The following is a 20,481-nucleotide window of genomic DNA, read 5'->3' on the forward strand; positions in this document are numbered from 1 at the left end:
CAATAGAAATTTTGCCATGTTAATCTTAAAAATAAAAGTTTCAAGAGTTTTGTGATTTGGTCATAAGATTCTGTAAAATTTGTTACTTTGTGGTAGTTTGCCTGTGAGCCCTTTCTGAAATTACTGAAGACCACTAAACTGTGAAGCACACAGCGTTCTTAAAATGTTATTGAGAATCTAAAAAGTGTCAACAACCGATCAACACCTTAGCAGCTTTGCTGTGAGTTCCACTGTGTATTGTGAAGAGGAATTTTCGTTGGTTTCCATTTTAATTTCTGCAGTATTTAATCTCAGAGGATCTATGAATATGAACCAATGATCAAAGTTCAAAGTAAATTTTTTGTCAAAGTACATATAGGTCACCATATACAACCCTGAGATTTGTTTTTTTGTGGGTATACTCAGTAAATCCAAGAACCTTAATAAAATTGATGAAAGATCACACTCAACAAGGCAGACTGGTAACCAATGTGCAAAAGACTACAAGTATAAAAGAGAACAAAAATAATAATAAAAATAAGTAGGGTGTGGGAACAGTTCACTGATGGTGGCGTCAAGTTGAACCTCACTGGTTCGAAAGTCTGATGGGTAAGGGATAATAACTGTTCCTGAGCCTTGTAGTGTGAATACTGACGCTCCTGTACCACCTTCCTGATGGCAGCATCAAGAAGAGAGTATGACCTGGGTGTTGGGGGCCCTTGATGATGGATTCTGCTGTCCCACAGTAGCAATCTGTGTAGTTGTGCTCAATGGCAGGGAGGGCTTTATCCATGCTGAACTAACTGTATCTACTACTTTTGTAGAATATTCTGTTCATGGGCATTGGTGTTTCCATACCAGGCTGTGATGCAACCAATCAATATACTCTCCATCACGCATCTGTAGAATCCAATGGTAAAATACACTATCTACAACATGGATATGATTATGGCAGGTCATTTCCCCACTGTATCTTAGAAGTTTCAAAACTGTGTGGTTCTTATGATCCTCAAAAGCACTGGAGTAAAAATGTGTCCTGGTTGCATGTTATATAACAGCATGTGGCATTGAGTTTAGATTCAGCCTGCTCAATCTTTCCTCACAAAAAACGCCTACATCCCAAACCTAGAGAATGTTCTTATAACTATTTCCATAGTCCTCCTTAAACAAGGAGACCAAATATCTCAACATTTCTCAAATGTGGTCTCACTAGGATGTCCAATTGTATCAAGATTCACTGAATTTTTTCATCCATCCCCTTTGCAATAAAGGCAAACATTCCATTTGCTTTCCTTGTAGTATATAGAGTGCATCAGTATTTGGGTGGATATGTTCAATCCATGTAACAAAGCCAAGATACCAATTCGTTCTAGCCTCATAGCCAAAGGATACAACTGAGACTTGACTCAGCTGGAAAGCTGGGCTGAACAGTGACAGACAGAATTTAATCCAGACATTTGTGAAGTAATGCACTTTAGGAAGTCAAAAATTCAAGTTAGACATATAGTATACACCTGGGTTACAAGGGGGTTGTATTCCGAGAAAGCCATCCATCACATAACTTTTTGTCATGTGAATCCTTGACAAAACGTGACAAATTTTGTTGTCTGATTCATGTTTTGTCTTTATTTGGTTTTCTTCTCGCAGGTTACATAAGAGCAAATTTGTTTTATTCCATCTTTCAATTTTTTGGTAACAATGTGTGAATCTATAAGGGCAAATTTCCATTCTTCAATGTGCCATAACACAGGGATAAGCAGTATAAAGTATAGACCTTAGGAGTGTTCATTATACAAAGGGACCTTGGCATGCAGCTCCATATCCTGCTGAGAGTGGCAGCACGGGTAGAGTAGTGGCAGAGGCATTTGGTATGATTGCCCTTGTAGGCTGAGGCACTGAGTGTAAGAGTTGGTACTACATCATATTGCAGCTGTACAAAGTATTGGTTAGACCTCACTTGGAGTATTGCACATAGTTGTGGTCACTGTATTACAGAAAGGATATGGTGGCAATAGAGACAGTGTAGAAGAGATTCACCAGGATTGTGCCCGGAGTGGAAGGCTGTAGTTACAAGGAGAGACTGGATAGGCTGGATCTGTGTAGTAGCTGGTATTCTTTGGCTATCTGAAGTTAAAATAATTCACAGATAGCTATCTTCCAATCCTGAGGAACTAGGCAAAATATGATTTATCATCCACTTTTTTAAATTTGATTCTGTTGTAGTCAATGAAAGAATACAATTGAAGCAGAATTTAATGCACATTTCAAAGGTTCAACTTAACGTCAGAGAAATGTATAAAATATACATCCTAAAATGCTTTTTCTTCGCAAAACATTCACGAAAACAGAGAAGTGCCCCCAAAGAATAAACGACAGTTAAACGGGAGAACTCCAAACTCCCCCGCCAGCTCCCCCCTCCCGCGCGTAAGCGGCAGCAGCAACAATTCCCCCTCCCCCCACTGGTAAAAAAAAAGCGCACCCACTACCGAGCGTGAGCTAAGCGATAGAAAAGGCACAGACCTTGCAGTTACCCCAAAGACTATCGCAATTCATCCGGCATTCGGCAACCCACAGGTTCTCTCTCTCTCTATTAAGGGAGAGGGAGGTGTCCCCCATTTTCACAGCAAGCGGGAGACATAACAACAACCCGCTAGTTTACGATGTTAAAGTCCGTTTCGTCGCAAAGATTTCGGGTCTTCGGGCCCATAGCGAAAGATTTATCAGCCTCCTCGACAACACACGAGTCTCCTGCCGTGACACCGGCCCTTGATCCGCCTGTCTCCAGAGCCCTGAGATCTTAGGCTTCTAAACACTAGACTGCCTCTCAGGCCGACCCCTTGGCGTGCCGAACAACGGCCGACCCAGAAACCCCGAGAACGGCCCCATTCCCGCAAAGAACCAAAGTCAGCGTGTAACTCCAGGTCAAGGTCTTCAAAAGAACCCTGAAAGGGAAAAACAGAGATATTAAAGATGGAAATAGAGCTGTTTCCAAATATGCAAGCAAAGGAGTTGCTGTCTAGCACCATCTTAACTCCGCCTCCATCTTTGCTATCAGTTCAAATAAAATTTATTATTACTGCATATATGCCACCATATACAACCCTGAGATTCGTTTCCTTGCAGGCATACTCAGTAAATCCAAGTATCAAAACCAATGAAAGACTACACCCAACAGGACAAACTAACAACCAATGTGCAAAAGACAACAAACAGAAATACAAAAGAGAAAAATAAAGAAATAATAATTAATAAATAACAAGAACATGAGATGAAGGGTACTTGAAAGCGAGTCCATAGGTTGTGGGAACAGTTCAGTGATGGAATAAGTGAAGTTACTCACTGGTTCAAGAGTCTGGTGGTTGAGGGGTAATAACTGTTCCTGAACCTCATAGTGTGAGTCCTGAGGCTCCTGTACCTTCTTCCTGATGGCAGCAGTGAGAAGAGAGCATGACCTGTGTGGTGGGGGTCCTTGATAATAGATGCTGCTTTCCTGTGACAGCGCTCTGTGTAGACGTGCTCAATGGTGGATAGGGGTTTACCCGTGATGGCCTGGGCCATATCCACTACTTTTTGTAGAATTTTCTGTTTAGGGGCATTGGTGTTTCTATATTATGCCATGATGCAACCAGTCAATATACTCTCCACCACACATCGATAGAAGTTTGTTAAAGTTTTAGATGTCATGCTGAATCTTCATAAACTTATAAGGAAGTAGAGGTGCTGCTGTGCTTTTGTTATAATTGCCTTTATGTGCTGGACCCAGGACAGGTCCTCTGAAATGATAACACTAAGGAATTTAAAGTTGTTGAGGCTCTATGCCTCTGATTTCCTGATGAGGACCTCCAGTTTCCTCCTCCTGAAGTCAGTAATCAGCTCCTTGGTCTTGCTGACTTTGAGTAAGAGCTTCTTGTTGTGGGACAAGTCAGCCAAATTTTCAATCTTCCTCCTATGTGTTGATTAATCAACACCTTTGATTTGGCCAATTACAGTGGTGTCATCAAACTTAAATTTAGCATTGAAGCTGTGCTTAGCCTCGCAGTCGTAAGTGTGAAGCGAGTAGAGCAAGGGGCTAATCACACAGCCTTGTGGTGTACTTGTACTTGATGGACATTGTGGAGATATTTTTGCCAATCCAAACTGACTGAAGTCTACAAGTGAGGAAATCAAGCTAAATTGTGTGTTTAACACATAGAGCCAAGGACATATTTTTCTCCCATGCATGTACATTAAACAAGTAAAAGAGTGTCGTAAGTAATTGCTCATTTGAAATACTACTGGTTTGCTAACCAATAGTTTGGCTACTCTCAGTATTTTCTGCCAAACTAGTGAAATGATGGAGATTGTCAATTTAAAAATTTGACAAATGAAAGCAAGAAACCAATTGAATTTTATATAAAGGAAGCTATAAATATTAATATTATTGTAGCCTATATAATGTTATTTTCCCACTGTAAATTGATAGTATGAATAAATTCAGTGAGTTTTATCCTGAGTATTATTTTCCACTTTATAAAATCTCAGGGCATACATTGGAAACCTTCTATAAATCCAATTTGTTTTATTATCGTCAATCAGGCAATTCATTAACCTGAAACAAAGTAAAATAGTAAAACATGAAATATAGAGCGTTGACACAATGAAGTGGATGATCTGTGTGCAGGAACTGAGCAACATTTTAGTTCTCTCCCCATGTGTAAAAGTAAGCAGAAATAAAATTCAGAAAAAAAGGAAATATTGACCTAAGTGTTCATGTTTTCTCATTACTTAGCTGGGAGCCATTGATTTTCTGAGCCCTGCTCACAAGGCAATGCCATTCTTTCTCTAACTAATCTTGTAACCCGCATTCCCATCAAGTCCCTCTACAAATTCTACCTGACACGTACAAACCAAGGCCAAATTAGAGTGACCAATTAATCTAACAATCAACACATCTTGAGGTATATGGGGGGAAATGGAGCACTCTGGAGTAAACCACTGCATTTTGATATTGGTTTTATGTGTTGCACAATTGAATATAATCTCACTTTTGAAACGTTGATGGTTTACTGTGTTTGTCAAAGTGTATTGAAGCCTTTTTTTTGTGCATTCTTTACAGCAAGAAATTTCATACATTACTTTCCAGTAAAACTTGACAAATGCATATGTAGCTGCTCTGTTTTGCAGATTAATGAAGTGGAGGTTAAGCGTGGTGAGTTAGGGGTCAGGTTGGAATTTAGGGACAGGGATGAGAGTGAGTTAGAAGCAGAGGCAGTAAATGAATAGTCTGGGTACGGGTTCGAGTCTAATCGGAGCACCCCGTGGTCGAGCATCTGTGACCCCGGAGCATAGGTTGGCAGGCGCTGAGGGGACCAGTGATCCCAGATTGGTTAGTCCCGGACCCATGTCAGAAGTCTGTATGGGTGTCGTGCCCTGGGTACATGCAGGAGTCATGAGGGCTGTGACCACCCAGGTTGCTGGGGTTGGAGGTCTGTGTGAGTCCAGAAGTTGAGGCCCAAAGGTCAAACCCAAATTCTGCGAGTCCTGAAGTTGATGCCGGAGGGCAAAACCAAAGATTGAAGTCCGGAGATAGAAGACTGAAAGTTTGAAGACTAAAGGTAGAGGCCTGAAGGAGTCACAAGGGCCCAGATCACATGGACCAGAGGACCATACAAGTCCAGAAGTTGAGGCCCAAAAGTTAGACCCAGACTGGCGGGTCCTGGAGTTCAGGCCTGAAGGTCACACCGTGATTAGTGAGTCCTGGGGCGTGAAGTGGAAGCCCAATATCTAAGGGTCTGAGAGTCAAAGACCAAGGATGAGAGTCCCGGCGATGGCCTATACTGGGGTTGTAGTCCTGTCTGTGTGGCAGGGTGGCAAAGATACTTGTTTTACTGTTGTTTTATTTTGTTTTGTTGTTTTGTTTCTGTTATTCTGCTGAACACCGTAAGCCTATTATGCTGGCATCAGAATGTGTGCTGACACTTCTGGGCTGCCCCAACGTATCCTTGGATGTTTTGGTTGTTAGTGCAAATAACAAATGTCATTGTATGTTTCAATGTACATGTGATAAATAAATCTGAATCCAACTCCAAAGCTTCTTTGATTTGTAGATGTCTGAATCACATGATATTGATATATTTTTACTTTTTAACATGTCATCTTGAATTTGGCTAAGTTCACCTCGAAGCACCACAATATGCTATGATATACAGAATGAGGAATAGATTGAACATATGTACATTATGATGGTAAGCCAAACATTGAACAGCTGAATACATAGAAAAGCTTCAAGGACCGTGAGAGTGGTGCCAGTCTCCAGAAATTTAGGAGTAGAAAGGAAGTTCCATGGAAATTCAAGACTGAAAATAAAATCCAAAATATTTACAGAGTTAGTCTGCTTTGCTAATCCAAATGGTAATTATGAGCAATCAATTATGGAGTGAGTCTGGGTAATGGGAGTGACTGATTTGATAGAATTCTTATTTTTTTTGTACATAAAATCAATACTAAATGAAAAGAAATCCTAATTACATTAATAATGGTTATTAAATAGAAAAAGATTAACTTTATTTGTCACATGTACACTGAAACATACAGTGAAATACACCCTTTGCTTCAAATCAAATCAGCGAGGGTTGTGTTGGGTGGCTCTCAAGTGTTGCCATGCTTCTGATGCAAAGCACATCCACAACTTGAATGTCTTTGCAATGTGGGAGGAAAGAGGAAACCCAAGCAGTCATGGGGAGAACGTAGAAACACCTTACAGACAGCAGAGAGAATTGAACCTCATTCTTACAACCGGCAGTACGATAGTGTTATGCTAACTGCAGTGCTACCATGTCAATCTCAAAGATGCACGCTTAGCCCTGCTCTAACCTAGACGTATGACCACGTGGCTAGGCACAGCTCAGATGCTGTCTATAAATTTTGCAGATTATATCAATGTTGTTGATTAAAATCTGAGATGGTGTCAAAGAGGTGTACAGGAGTGGCATCAATTGGCTGGTTAACTGGTGCTGCCACAATAACCTTGCACAAAACGTCTCAACATCAGCAAGACCAAGGAATTGATTGTAGCCTCCAGGAAGGGAAAGACAGGAGAATACACAATAGTTTTCAGTAAGGGGTCAGCAGTGGAAAAGATGAGCAGCAGCAAGTTCCAGGGTGTCAATATCTCAGAGATCTATCTTGAGCCCAACACATTGATGTCATCATGAAGAAGGCACTACATGGCCTCTAGTTCATTAGGAGTTTGAAAAGATTTATTATGTCTCCAAAGACTCTTACAAATTTCTACAGATGTACATTCTGGCTGCTGGCTTCACAGCCTGGTATAGAGGCACCAATGCACAGGATTGCTAGATGCTGCAGACGGTTATAGTCTCACCAGTTCCACTACAGGTACAACCTCTCCATTACTGAGGACCTCCAGGGACGATGGCTTTAAGAACTTGGCACCCATCACCAAGAGCCCTCACCATTCAGGATATTCCTCCTTTTGTTACTATTATTGGGAAGGAGGTGCAGGAGCCAGAAAACCTATAGCTGTTTGTTATTGAAGTCAATCAGTCTATTGAAAGCTGTTGTTGAGATACTCCAGTAACATGGACACTCAAATAACTTCACTGGAAATGTCAAAATAAGTAGGAGGTAAATTTATTCATAGAGGACTGATTAGAGCAAAGATACCTAATCAGTAACAATGGCTTTTCAAAGTCATGATCTTGATAAAACACCATATGTTCCTTAATCTTAAATTAAATATCACTATGAAGATATCAGAATATTGCTCAGAAGTGTGCTGCAAGGTAATTTCAGTTGTTTCCTTCAAATATGCAAATCTGACTTTGACATCAATGTTCCATCTTAAAGATATCTGTAGGATAAGTAAGTCATTATAAACAGAACCTGATCACCAGCAGGCTCTCTTCCAAGACACACACCTTCCTTACTTTATTAATACTCAGTCAAAACCTACAATTTATCATTGACTGCTGTTAAGTAAAAATCAAGGTAAAGCCATCAACAAAACAACAAGGCATGGATAAAAGTGTGACCTTGTCACTTTCTTTGAAATGTTAGAAATCTTCATCTGATCCTGTGACAATCACTTTTGCAATGGCTGGAATATTGTAGTGAATTGTGCTGAATGTGGCCAGCCATTCCCATCCATGTTCTGTTCTTACAGCAGAAAAACATATTCCCCAGTAAAAGTCCAGAAAAAAAGTTACATCTTCATTCCATTTTAATGGCAGTGCTTAGAAAGAAGCTTTTTAATGTTACTTTAATGCAAATGGTGGTTTGTGAATGTTTTCTTAACTTTTTCAATAAATTTAGCTTTGATATATTTTTAAATGATTCAAAATACTTTTAAAAGTGTTTTTGAGTATGAGAGAGGTTGTAAAATCCTAAAGGAAAAATTGCCCAGCTATGGCAGAACGTGAAGATTTTACTGCTGTCAAAGGCATTTTTTGGTTAGCAAATCAAGCCTAAAGCCTGTTCACTGGCTTTAGGGAACCTTGCTTTACCTTGCCGCCTTACAATAAAGAGTCAGCAAGAATCAAGCCTAGACAACAAGGACCATAGACAATTCTTGGTGATTAGCTGAGTCCATCAAGTTACAGATCATTGTGAAGATCTGTAACTAAATTTAACTAAGGAGGAGCATTCAAAATTGATCGAATATCATAGCGTACAGTGCAAAACAGGAAAGTATTTATTTACTTCACAAAATGCACAATGAATTTATTTTGTTTTAAAAGATACTGCCTTAGCCTGTATGTTGCTTGTGAGTATTGATTGAAATGAAGGTCAAGCTCCATGTCACTAACCTGTCCACCAAAGTACAGGTTAGGATTGTATAGCCTCATACTCAACATCTGCAAGACACAGGTCCTCTACCAGTTAGGCCCTCCTGTACAACACTGGAGGGATAAGCAAGCCAGTGTGTCCTCTCCTAAGCCAACATTCACAGCAATGAGACCTGATTAGACATCATGGATTGAGTTGAGCAGAGCACATCATATCTACACTCCTGAAGCAGCATTCTGTTTCAAGCTGAGTCATGGGACTAGATTACCATGCAGATGGAGGAAGAGATTCGAAGATGTGCTCAACGCCTCCAAGAAAATATGACATGCTGTCAAACGCTTAAGAATTCTTTCCCCCCACCCCCAAGATTGCTTGACTTGCTGAGCTCCTCCAGCAAATTGTGGCTCCAGATTCCAGCATCTACAGACTTATATTTTTTCTTTCTAACTTTGAAGAAGCCCTGACCCATTAATTGCACAGTACATAGTATTGAGAACTACGAATCCATGCATCAGTTGCACACAGCAGTCCTCTATAGATGGCAGCGGGCACAACCTCATAAACTACCTGCTCAATCTGTAGAATAGTCTGCATTTTCTCATCAGTCACCTAAGGAACCATAAAGTGGAGTGGAAACACATTATCCTTGAGTCTAAGGGACTGCCTGAGAAGAATTGGTTGGGCTATTTATCAATATTTTAAGAAAATAATATCATAATTCACTAAGTATTTTATAGAAACTGCAGAAGTATTCTTCAAATGTCTCTGTGGGAACATCTTAATTCGTGTTGCTAAATATAATTTAGATTCCCCACATAGAAAATCATTTTCTATCACAAACGCAAGAAAATCTGCAGATGCTAGAAATCCAAAGCAACACACACAAAATGCTGAAGGAACTCAGCAGGTCAGGCAGCATCTATGGAAAAGAGTGAACAGTAAATATTTTGGGCCAAGACCTTCTTGAGGGCTGAGAAGAAAGGGGGGAAATGCCTGAATTAAAGGGTGGAGGAGAGGAAAGAAGTGATAGGTGAAGCCAGGTGAGTGGGAAAAGTTACGGACTGGAGAAGAAAGCATCCGATAGGAGAAGAGAGTGGACCATAGGAGAAAGGAAAAGAGGAGAGGAAAAAGGTCAGAGTTGGGAATAGAGGAAGGGGTTGAAGGGTTTTGTTCACCAGAAGGAGCAATAGATATTCATACCATCAGGTTGGAGGGTATGAGACAGAATATAAGGTGTTGCTCCTCCACCCTGAGGGTGGCCTCATCTTGGTGCAAGAGGAGGGCATGGATTCACACGTCGGAATGGGAATTGGAATTAAAAATGGTTGGCCACCAGGAGGTCCTGCTTGTGGCAGATGGAACGGAGGTGCTCTATCATATGGGGTTTCTCAGGCTAAATTAAAAAGCCTGAAATGTTTAGGACAAAAATCAAAAGTTAACTTGATCACAATAGCTGCCGCCTTCTGGGTTATAGGGTTAAAGTGAGCTAGACAATGAAACATAATTACTTCAGTACTATGTGCTTCATTGCACTTGTGAAGTATCATTGATTGCTATGGTGCACTCAAAGTGCCAAATATTGTACTGGCAGCTTTAAAGTAGTTCAGTGTTTAACTACAGGTTTATGCTAAAATCAATACTAATCAAGTAATATTCCAAAACATTACTGTACTGAAATAGTCTGCTCATTCAACCAGCTACAGGACTAAGTGCTTCTAGATGGCTATCACAAATTTGGCAATATAACTAACTGGCTAATGGGCAAGTAAATCTCTAGATTCCTTATTTGTAAAATACTGTCTAAGCTTCAAAGAGTACAGTAGCTAGTGTATCAATCATCAGGAGAGACTTTTTGAAGATAGGAATAGATTTTGAAGAAATGATTAATGATACCAGCTTAAGTTTGAACAAGTAGAGGTGGCTGTGTGGAGGGAAACTGGTTGAAAGGAAAAACATGGACATTGGATTTCACAGATTAGGAAAATAGAACCCTGAAGCTTGTACCTGACTTCACATAGGTTACTTTAAAGCAGCGGTCCCCAACCACCAGGCCACGGACCGGTACCAGGCTGCAAAGCATGTGCGACAGGGCCGCAAGGAAACGATATGAGTCAGCTGCACCTTTTCCTCATTCCCTGTCACGCACTGTTGAACTTGATGATAGGGTTGCCAACTGTCCCTTATTTGCCAGGACATCCCGTATATTGTGCTAAATTGATTTGTCCCATACAGGACCGCCCTTGTCCCGTATTTCCCTCAGTAAGGTAGAGTGTTCCTATGAAACCTTTCATGCCGAAATGGCATAAAGCGCAGAAGCAGTTACCATTAATTTATATGGGGAAAATGTTTGAGCGTTCCCAGACCCAAAAAATAACCTACCAAATCATCCCAAATAACACATCAAACCTAAAATAACACTAACATATAGTAAAAGCAGGAATGATATGATAAATACACAGCCTATGTAAAGTAGAAATAATGTATGTACAGTATAGTCAGAAAGATTAAGCCAAAACCAATTTGTGGAAAAAAATCGGCACGTAGGCGCATGCACACACCATGCATGCGCACACAGGTGCCCACGCAAGGGTTCATGGTCATGGTAGTCTTCCTCGGGGTAAACACAAGTGTCCCGGGATTTGACTGCTACTTTTGTCCCTTGTTGGCAAGAAAGTTGGCAACCCTAACTGTAAAAGACATGTTGAGGTGAGTTTAACCCTACTTGAACACCGCCCCCGCCCCCAGTCGGCCAGTCCGCGGTGCAAAAAAGGTTGGGGACCCCTGTTTTAAAGGATAGTTAAGAATCAGCCATTTAGGTTGGTTTAGGTGACATATTGTCTGGCACGGACAAGGATGACAGTTCCAATGTCAATTTGCATGGGACCCAATTGGTAACCCAGAGATTGTGACATTCATGATCTTATCTATTTACATCTTCTGCTAGAACCCTTTTCTTCAGTCCGCCTCTAATAATACTTCTTAAGTGGACCTCGACAACAGGATTCTTCCCTTCAATCCGCATTTTTTTCAGATTCAGATTAGTTTGTCATATACAGAAAATTGCAAGGAATTTCTTTGCTCATGTGTTAACAGTGTATATAGTCCTAACAAATACAACAATAAACAATGTGACAAGCACCAGTGTATGGAATGGTGCAGAGTATAGCGATGCAAACTGAAGTAGTGCAAAAAGGAATGCTGAAATGACAATAATGGAAGCGGTCTGAGAACATTGGATGATGATCTGGAAGAAGAGATTGGTTCAGAAATCTGATAGCATTGGGGAAGAAGTTGTTGTCAAGTCTGGTTCTCTTGGTCTTCAAGCTCCTGTATCTTCTCCCAGAAGGTATAGGGAGAAAAGAGAATGGCTGTGATGGCAGGTATCCATCCTGAGAAGATCTCATTTCCTTAAGTTTCAAATATAGACAATCCAACTATTGCCAATTTTCACTACCATCATCAAATTAAGCAGTTTTTCATGTTGAACAAAAACATTGCAGCTTTTGGAAATCTGAAATATAAATGTAAAATTACAATGCAATTTGGACAGAATGTATGGAGAAAATATTCCATCCCAGCCTTCCTCTTCCTGATGCTACTGGATCAGACTCATTTTGAGCATTTTCTGCATTATTTTTATTTTGAATTTTTGGTCTTACTTATCATGTTTTCTTCAATTCCCAGTTTTGGAATGTCGGAATATTCTCGTATGACAGACACCGAACGTGACCAGATTGACCAGGATGCGCAGATTTTTATGAGAACCTGCTCTGATGCCATCCAACAGCTGAAGGCAGAAGGTAAACCCAATGCAAAAAATGAAGCTCTGCAGAGCCTTGGAAAATCTCTAAAGAAGCTACACTTCTATAAAAATGAAACTGTGACTTAGAATTCTTAACAGAATTAACAAAAACAAGTGGAGGTATTGATTTATGTTCACTGTTGTCAATTGACTTCATTTAGAAAGTTATTTTTTGCTATATTCCTTAGTGTGCCACTGCACATGTAGAAATGGATTGAACCAAAATTTCCACAACATGTCAAGCCAGAGGGATGACATCTAGGTGACCCTGTCTGATGGGGAAGGGAATTTAGGGAGTTCAACCACAACTGTCTCAGTTAGGGTGAGCAACTGGCCTTGCAACACTGGTTACACAACCTGTAGGAGCCACATCAGAAACCTAAAACACAAACAAGAAATGCTGACTGACCAAAGTCTGTGGAGAAAAACAGTGTAAACATTTAATGTCCAGATACATGGTCAATGGCCAGAAATAGTAACTTCATGTTCCATTCTCCATAGATGCTGAGCTGAATTACCTTCTGAGTATTCACAGTATTTTATGCTTTATTAGCAAAGTGTCAGCACAACAGCACTTCATTTGTGCCAAGGTCACCCTGGTCAAACTTTCAAACTGTCCTTCTGACCTCAATTCATCTTAAATACCCTGAGGTGGAAATTTGTTCTCTGTTGCATGCATTTAATGTGTGATATAGTAACTTGGGTGCATTGAACTCTGTACATGTCAAGCGCATTAGTGGAAGACAGATTTCTACTCCTGTTGGTATTCTTCCTTGAATTCTGCCACTTCCCCGAAAAACGTTTAACCTCCTTCTCTGCAAACCGTACCACACTTCCTTATGGTGACTCTGTACGCTAGTTCCATGGTAAAATCTTTCTATTTTAAATAATTTAGTTGAAGTAAATTGTGTTGGATTTCTGTAAGAGCACTTATGCTGAAAATAAAGAATGAGACTCCAATGAATACTGGCAATTAAATATATGTTAAATTAAGTGAATTTTATGTGGCTATTTAAATAACAGATCACTAAATACTAAGACAGTTAACACAATTAATTATTGAGTTAATGTAGCAGGAAGTTTCAGAAAATTATGGATAATAATTGCTTTAAAGGTCACTCTTTCTGATGCAGCCATCAAGAATGTAAGTTCTCCCCAAGTAAAGGAGCATCGAGAAGGTGTTTTAGACCTGCTTGAAGCTTACCTGAAAAGTAAGTGTAATGTATGTTTTTGATTGGATCTTGGGAATTCTTTCAAACTTTAAGAAATGCCACAGAAATATTTGCTGCATAAAATATTGCCTTATTAAATTGGTTATATGGAATAAAAATCATACATTTATGCTGTGAATCCAAGTGTGTCAGAACTCAAAATTATCAGTAACAGAGGATGGTTAGGATTCAAGAATTAGTGAACATACTCTAAATCAGACCAAAGGAGACCACCAAAATCTTGGTGGAACATGACAAAAATGATAGCCAAGTTAATTTGCTGTAAAAATGTGTGATGATTTTCATTCGCAATTCAAATACCTTATTTGTGTCCAGTATCAAAGAGAAATCATACAAAGTGTGTTTCTTTGATTCTTACCATCTAGATTCAGATTTTATACATGTAATATCTGGTAATTTAGTGAACCCAGCGGCTAGAAGAGTATTGTCCTCCCATTACCTGATCTGTCACAAGCCTGTTTATGATTACATAAACTCTCACAAGTGGCAATATTAAAGTCCATTAGACCATAGCTCAATCTTTTAAATCAAGAACACACTTAATAATGCCCCAGGAGCTGCTGGGAGGAAGATCAGAGGGAACACAGGAACAGCTAAAAGTAAGGCCAGAGTCCATTGGAATAGCCAGAAAGGAGGCCAGAAATTGAGGTCAAAGCTCCTGTGAACACTCAGAGAGTGAGGCCAGAGAGCCAGGAGAAGCTAAGATCAAGGCCGTGGAGCCTGAGAACAGCCAGAAGGGAAAGAAGAGATCCTTGGAGCAGGAATGTTGGCAACATTCTGAAATAGGTCATTTGATAAGATACATCAAGGTAAAAAGCCTATGTTGTGATATCTGCATTTTCAAAGCTTAAATAGAGCTTTATTGATAAATTATTTAGAACTCTAACTCATGAATTAACTCTATTGTTGCTTAAACTGTTCTGTGGTTTCCTTTTTCAAAACAGCAAGATTGTTTTGACAGATACTTGCTACTTGCAGGTGCTGCAAATTGATATCACTCCACAGCAGTGGTTATAAAATATTAATCAAATGGTTTAATCAATGCCCTTGAGCTAGTTGGTGTTAGAGTGGATTTCTTTTTGGGTAGATGATTTGTTAACACTTAAATGACTTTGGCCACCAGACCTCTATTTTAACTGTTTGACAAAGGACTGTGGTTTGAGTCTACCACAATGGGCTTCCTAAAAGGTGTAAATACAAGATGCTTCTGGTGCCTGATGCTGTAGTTTCGAAGACAGTCTTATCTATACATTATAAATATTAATTGTCTTCTATGTTAGCACGTAAAATGCCAAATAAATGTATTGTGGATTGAACTAAAGGCGGTGGATACCAACCCAGACATGTTGGCGTCAGAAGGAAAGGATGAAATCCGAAGGTGTGATGTTTGTATGTAACTTCAAAAGAAAGCATTGTCTATGCATTGTCTGTAACTTTTTCAGTAGCGATTGCCTTTGTGTTTAGCATATAAATATCGAGCCCACATTTTAGCCAGCAGACCTTTCTGCGGAAAGCGTCTCCATCCGTATGATGCCTACTGTACCTTGCTGTGTCGAATAAAGAAGCTGCTTTGTATCTACCAGTGACTCTGTCCCTCCGGTAATTTCATCCACGCTACAACAGTTGGCATCCATACAGATGGCAGGGATGTCCCTTAAGAGACAAAGACAGATTCAGTATTGCACACTCTACATACGAGGGGTGATTGATAAGTTTGTGGCCTGAAGTAGAAGGAGTCAATTTCAGAAAATCTAGCACATTTATTTTTCAACATAGTCCCCTCCTACATGTACACACTTAGTCCAGCGGTCGTGGAGCATACGGATCCCTTCTTTGTAGAAGTGGTCCACAGCAGGGGTGATTGATAAGTTCGTGGTCTTAGGTAGCAGGAGATGAGTTATACAGCTCTCGTTACATGCACGTGCAGTACAATTCTTTGAGTGAAAATGCAGAAAGTTTGAAGTTAATAACTCATCTCCTTCTGCAAAACTTGGCAAAGTATTACAATGGCATTAATTGCCCATGGACTGAATAAGCCATGAACACCAGTCAATAGTGTAATTGACTTCAGATTGTATAATCAGAACTCTTTTTATTCCATTTATTCTCTTTTCTTATCTAGTCATCACTGGCACTTACTGGCAGTTCATTGTCCTTAAGAGCAATGTTTCTTAATAACTTTGTTGACCGCATCTCCTGTCACATTGCTGATGATTGGATGATAATTAGCTGAACTGTGTTTGTCCTCCTACCTGGACAATTTTCCATTTTGTGAGTAGATGTAACTATACCTGATCCATTTGGTTGGAGGTAGAGTTGGTTCTGGAGTACAAGGTGATCCACAGCTATGAATATCCCATATGTTTTCTGTATCCAATGTGCTCAGTCGTTTCTTGATATTACAGGGCGAATCATGTTGACTCAAGACTGGCTTCTGTAATGGTGGAGGGGACAAACTGAAGGGGAAGTAGTGTAACATTTTACAGTGCAAGCGATCACAATCTGAGTTCAATTCCTGCCACTGTATCTGGGGAGTCTGGATTTTCTCCCCATGACCATGTGGGTTTCCTCCAGGTACTCCAGTATTGTCTCACAGTCCAGATTAGGGTTATTAAATTGTGAGCTGTTCTATTTGTACCAGAAACATGGCAATGCTTGTAGGCTGCCCCAAAATGGCACATTTCACAGTATGAAACAATACGTTTTCATTGTACGTGCGACAAATAAAGCTAATCTAAAAATCTAGCCTAATATGAGTTACCATTTAATTGTCCACCACTATTCATGTCGGGATGCAGCAGGATTGCAGGTTTCAATCTGCTCAGTTGGTTGGCAGAATACAGCATCTGACATTGTGTTGTCTAGAGGTTAAATTCCACCATTTCAATGCCTAATATATGCATAGAATTATCAAGAAAAATTATTAGCTATCAGGATGGGGTTACTTGCTCCAGAGTGAAGGGTATGTTTTTAAAATCTTACCTCTGTATAAAACGAAAAATGGAAATATTCCCTCATGTCAAAACCTAAACCAATAAACCTTCCTCACTCCTTTCCCACAGGAAAATATTGAATGGCTTAGATGGAACAGCAGGATTGTAACTTCAATGGGAATATCAAGCTTTTAAAGATATCTACAAAAACTTAATCTCCTTCGGACCCTGGCATTTTGAATTTATGCAAAATATCCATGGAATTCATTATTTTAGCATTTTAATACCTCACTAATACTAAAATATTGGTGCTGCTTGGTATCATAAATTGCTTAAAAAGCTTGTAACCCAAATAATTAACAGTTTTTGTTCACGCATCAATTGATCTTGTCTGCTTTGACAGATGTTTGTAAAGTGTACTCCGAGCAAAGAGCAATTCGTGTCAAACGTGTGGTGGATAAGAAAAGACTGTGAGTACCATAAACTGTTAATGCAACACTTTACCTTTGCTGTATATTGATAACCAATTCAGCCCAGCCTTATAAGGGCATTGTTCCTATGCACTGTTCTTGCATTTATTGTTTGTGTTGGTTATCATTTGTCAATGATGTTTTCTCTGGCGTAGAAGAGAAGGGGGTTTCCGAAAAGAAGTATTAAAAAAATTATGAAAGGAACAGATAAACTATGCCCCTTAGCAGTAATGTCTGCAACCAAAAGACATAGATTTAAGGTGAGAGATAAATGATTTAGAGGGACAATATAGCCAGAATCAGAATCAGGTTTATTATCACTGGCATGTGACATGTAATTTGTTAACTTAGCAGCAGCAGTTTAATGCAATACATAATCTAGCAGAGAGGAAAATAAATGATAATAATAAATAAACAAGTAAATCAACTGCATATATTGAATAGATTTTTAAAAAAATTGTGCAGAAACAGAAATACTGTATATTTAAAAAGAAGTGAGGTAGTGTCCAAAGATTCAATGTTCATTTAGGAATCGGATGGCAGAGGGGAAGAAGTTGTTCCTGAATCACTGAGTGTGTGCCTTCAGGTTTCTGTACCTCCTACCTGATGGTGCAGTTCTATTCACTGTTAACACTATGGTGTCATGAAGGGGATATTTTTGAGGTACCTCAGTATTTGTGCTAGATGTTGATTTATGGATATAAAGCCCATTTCTCCAGTGCTTCAGTATTTGACTAGAATCTCAGCCTGTAGACATACGCTAGCATGAGCACCTTCAGCATATTTGAAGTTAAAAACTGAGGTTGGGATGGCCTTGGTTGTAGAGTGTAGATTATGTAGGACTAATTTACTATTAGTCCTGTAAATTATTTCCACTCCAGCAGGAGGCTTATTGAAGATGAGGTGCAGCATTACAGTGAGAAAGATTGAAAGTGTCAGATTGCACAGTTGTAGTTTCCATGGTTAGACTGATGACTTGCATGCCATTGTGAAGCAAATATAATTTATTCAGAGAACTGAAGGTGCTGCATCGTCCTTCTGGGTGACAGAGTCAAAGACTTTAAATGAGTTTGTCCTTCCTTACAATACCTGCATTTATTATTAAAGTACATAGTGCAACTCTGATAAAAACAGGCCAGTTCTGAATGAAAGTAGGCATGAGTGATGGCATTCACCATTGCTTTCTGTGCATCACTACACCTGATTGAGGGTAAGGACGTTTAAAAATCAAGACTTCAAAAGTGGCAAAAAATTCATGGTCTACCAGGCAGCAGTAATCCCTGGCCTCCCATATATACTACTGGTTCTCTGTTTGTTAAATGTAGGTATCTAAAGGCACCGGAGGAACATCACCAATTGTGAAAGATTTGGAGATTTTGCAGTGACAGTAAATCTCATCCAGTGTTGATACCCTTATTTCACTTCATAAACTCTGTTACCATGTTATTTGGATGCCGACTACTGGTATCCCATCACGTACAATACGTCTACATCCAGATTCAAAATTTCATACCTTTGTTGCAGTATAGGAAGTCAACTGACTCATCCAGTCTATGCTGGTTCTCAGAACATTCTCATTAATCTCATTCTCCAATTTATTCCTTTACGGTCTTTCTCAAACTTACTGATTAAACCCATTCTGATTCTCCTACCACCCACCTACACGAGGGACAATTTACAATACCTACTTAGCTTCTCAGCTTTGGGTTGTAAGAGGAAACCAAAATACCTGGGTGGGGGAGAAACAGGTGATACATGCAGTCACATGAGGAGTATGCAAACTCCCCCTAATTGGTACTCAATGTCAGGATCAAATCTGGGTCACGAGAACTTTGGAGGCAGCAGCACTACCTGCTTCATCATATTGCAGTCTTTTGAGCTCTGTCATCAATAGATATTACCAGATGGCTAAAGGAAAAGATTCAAGGATGTTCCAGAGCTTCCTTGAAAAACCACAACATCCCCACTGAGCATCCCTCATAAATGCTGAGTGGAATGCAGGTGTTGCTTAGAAATTATATCAGTGTTGTCTGCAGATGGCACACCCATTGGTTGCTCTCATAAGCAAAGGGCTGCAAATCATCAGTAACATGTAATCTGAGTTAAAGAGTTACATAGCTATTAATTTACTCAACTGATAATCCAAAAGTTTGAATTAATTATCCAGAGACTTAAGATCCATTCAACTCAATTCAGTGTACAATTCTACAGCAGTTGCAGAATTTAAATTCCAGTTAATTAGGTGGAATGTGGAACAACAAAGTAATAAAGACCTCAAAAGCAGTAGACCTGATTTAACACATTTGGTCCACTAAAACCCTTAAGGGAAGAGATCTGACTTTACCCAGTTGGTCCATTATTTGAATACAGTCTGTTGGATGTTCCTGTTCTCCGAAACAGTCTAGGAAGCCATTATTATCACATTCTCAAGGGGAAAAAGAGATGGGCAATAAATGGCTCCATGCTGAAAACTGAATAAATCAATAGATAAATGAATAGACTTCTTCAAATTGATCTCTATCAGAGCAATGATGTATTGTGTCTGGAGGAAATGCTGGGAATTGTTCTACAATCAAATCTAGCCTGGGAAAGAAGGATGGGAGAGTAGGGCCCCTAGTCCTCTGGTGGTGCTCTGGGGACTCAAGGAGAGAGGGTCTCTTCAAACATATGACGAAAAAGCAGTGAGCAACATGGAGAAGGATTGATTTGTTCACAACAATAGGAAAACCTAGTAAATGCACTATAAAATATCATACATTGTAAGACCCTGAGTAACTTCTCAATATACCACAGTCCCAGTGGTTATACTACTCCAATTAATCTTCCAATGCATAACAAAGCTGCACATTTGCTGCAAACTTTGCCTCAGATCTTGCAGCTTCACACATTGCCAAATATTCAACCACATCAGCCACGTGCCCGAACAGACAGGCATTGACTTCCTTCACTCAAGCTGATACACACTGTACCCCAAGGTGCTGTTTTATTAGGAAGCCCACCAGAAAGACAGTGTTTCAAGAGCCTGACATCAACTCAACAAGGACGTAACCAAAAAGTACTTCGAGAATTCTGTGTGTAGCAGTATCAGAAAGTACACTTGCTTGGTGAAACAAATGCAAACTACCAACCCAATTAGAACTCCCAAGTACAGTATGTGTTCCTTAGAAATGGGTTCATTTTCTGTATGACTTCATTTTTACGCTTCCTATTTATTTTTCTCTATTACATGAATGCACATTTTTTAATATTATTACATGTAAAATTATGGATCCTAGATT

General features: G+C 39.6%; 1 protein-coding gene across 1 annotated transcript in view; it reads left to right on the forward strand.

Annotated features, from left to right (window-relative positions):
* The window catches only part of stx18 (syntaxin 18), a 207,307-nt gene that overhangs the window by 154,274 nt on the left and 32,552 nt on the right, over nucleotides 1-20,481 (forward strand). Inside the window, exons 3-5 of the mRNA XM_072256300.1 lie at nucleotides 12,451-12,566; nucleotides 13,702-13,779; nucleotides 17,137-17,203. Of these exons, the coding sequence (XP_072112401.1) occupies nucleotides 12,451-12,566; nucleotides 13,702-13,779; nucleotides 17,137-17,203 (261 nt within the window). The remainder of the gene's footprint in view (nucleotides 1-12,450; nucleotides 12,567-13,701; nucleotides 13,780-17,136; nucleotides 17,204-20,481) is intronic.

Source organism: Mobula birostris, chromosome 4, assembly GCF_030028105.1.
Source record: "Mobula birostris isolate sMobBir1 chromosome 4, sMobBir1.hap1, whole genome shotgun sequence".
NCBI lineage: Eukaryota > Metazoa > Chordata > Chondrichthyes > Myliobatiformes > Myliobatidae > Mobula > Mobula birostris.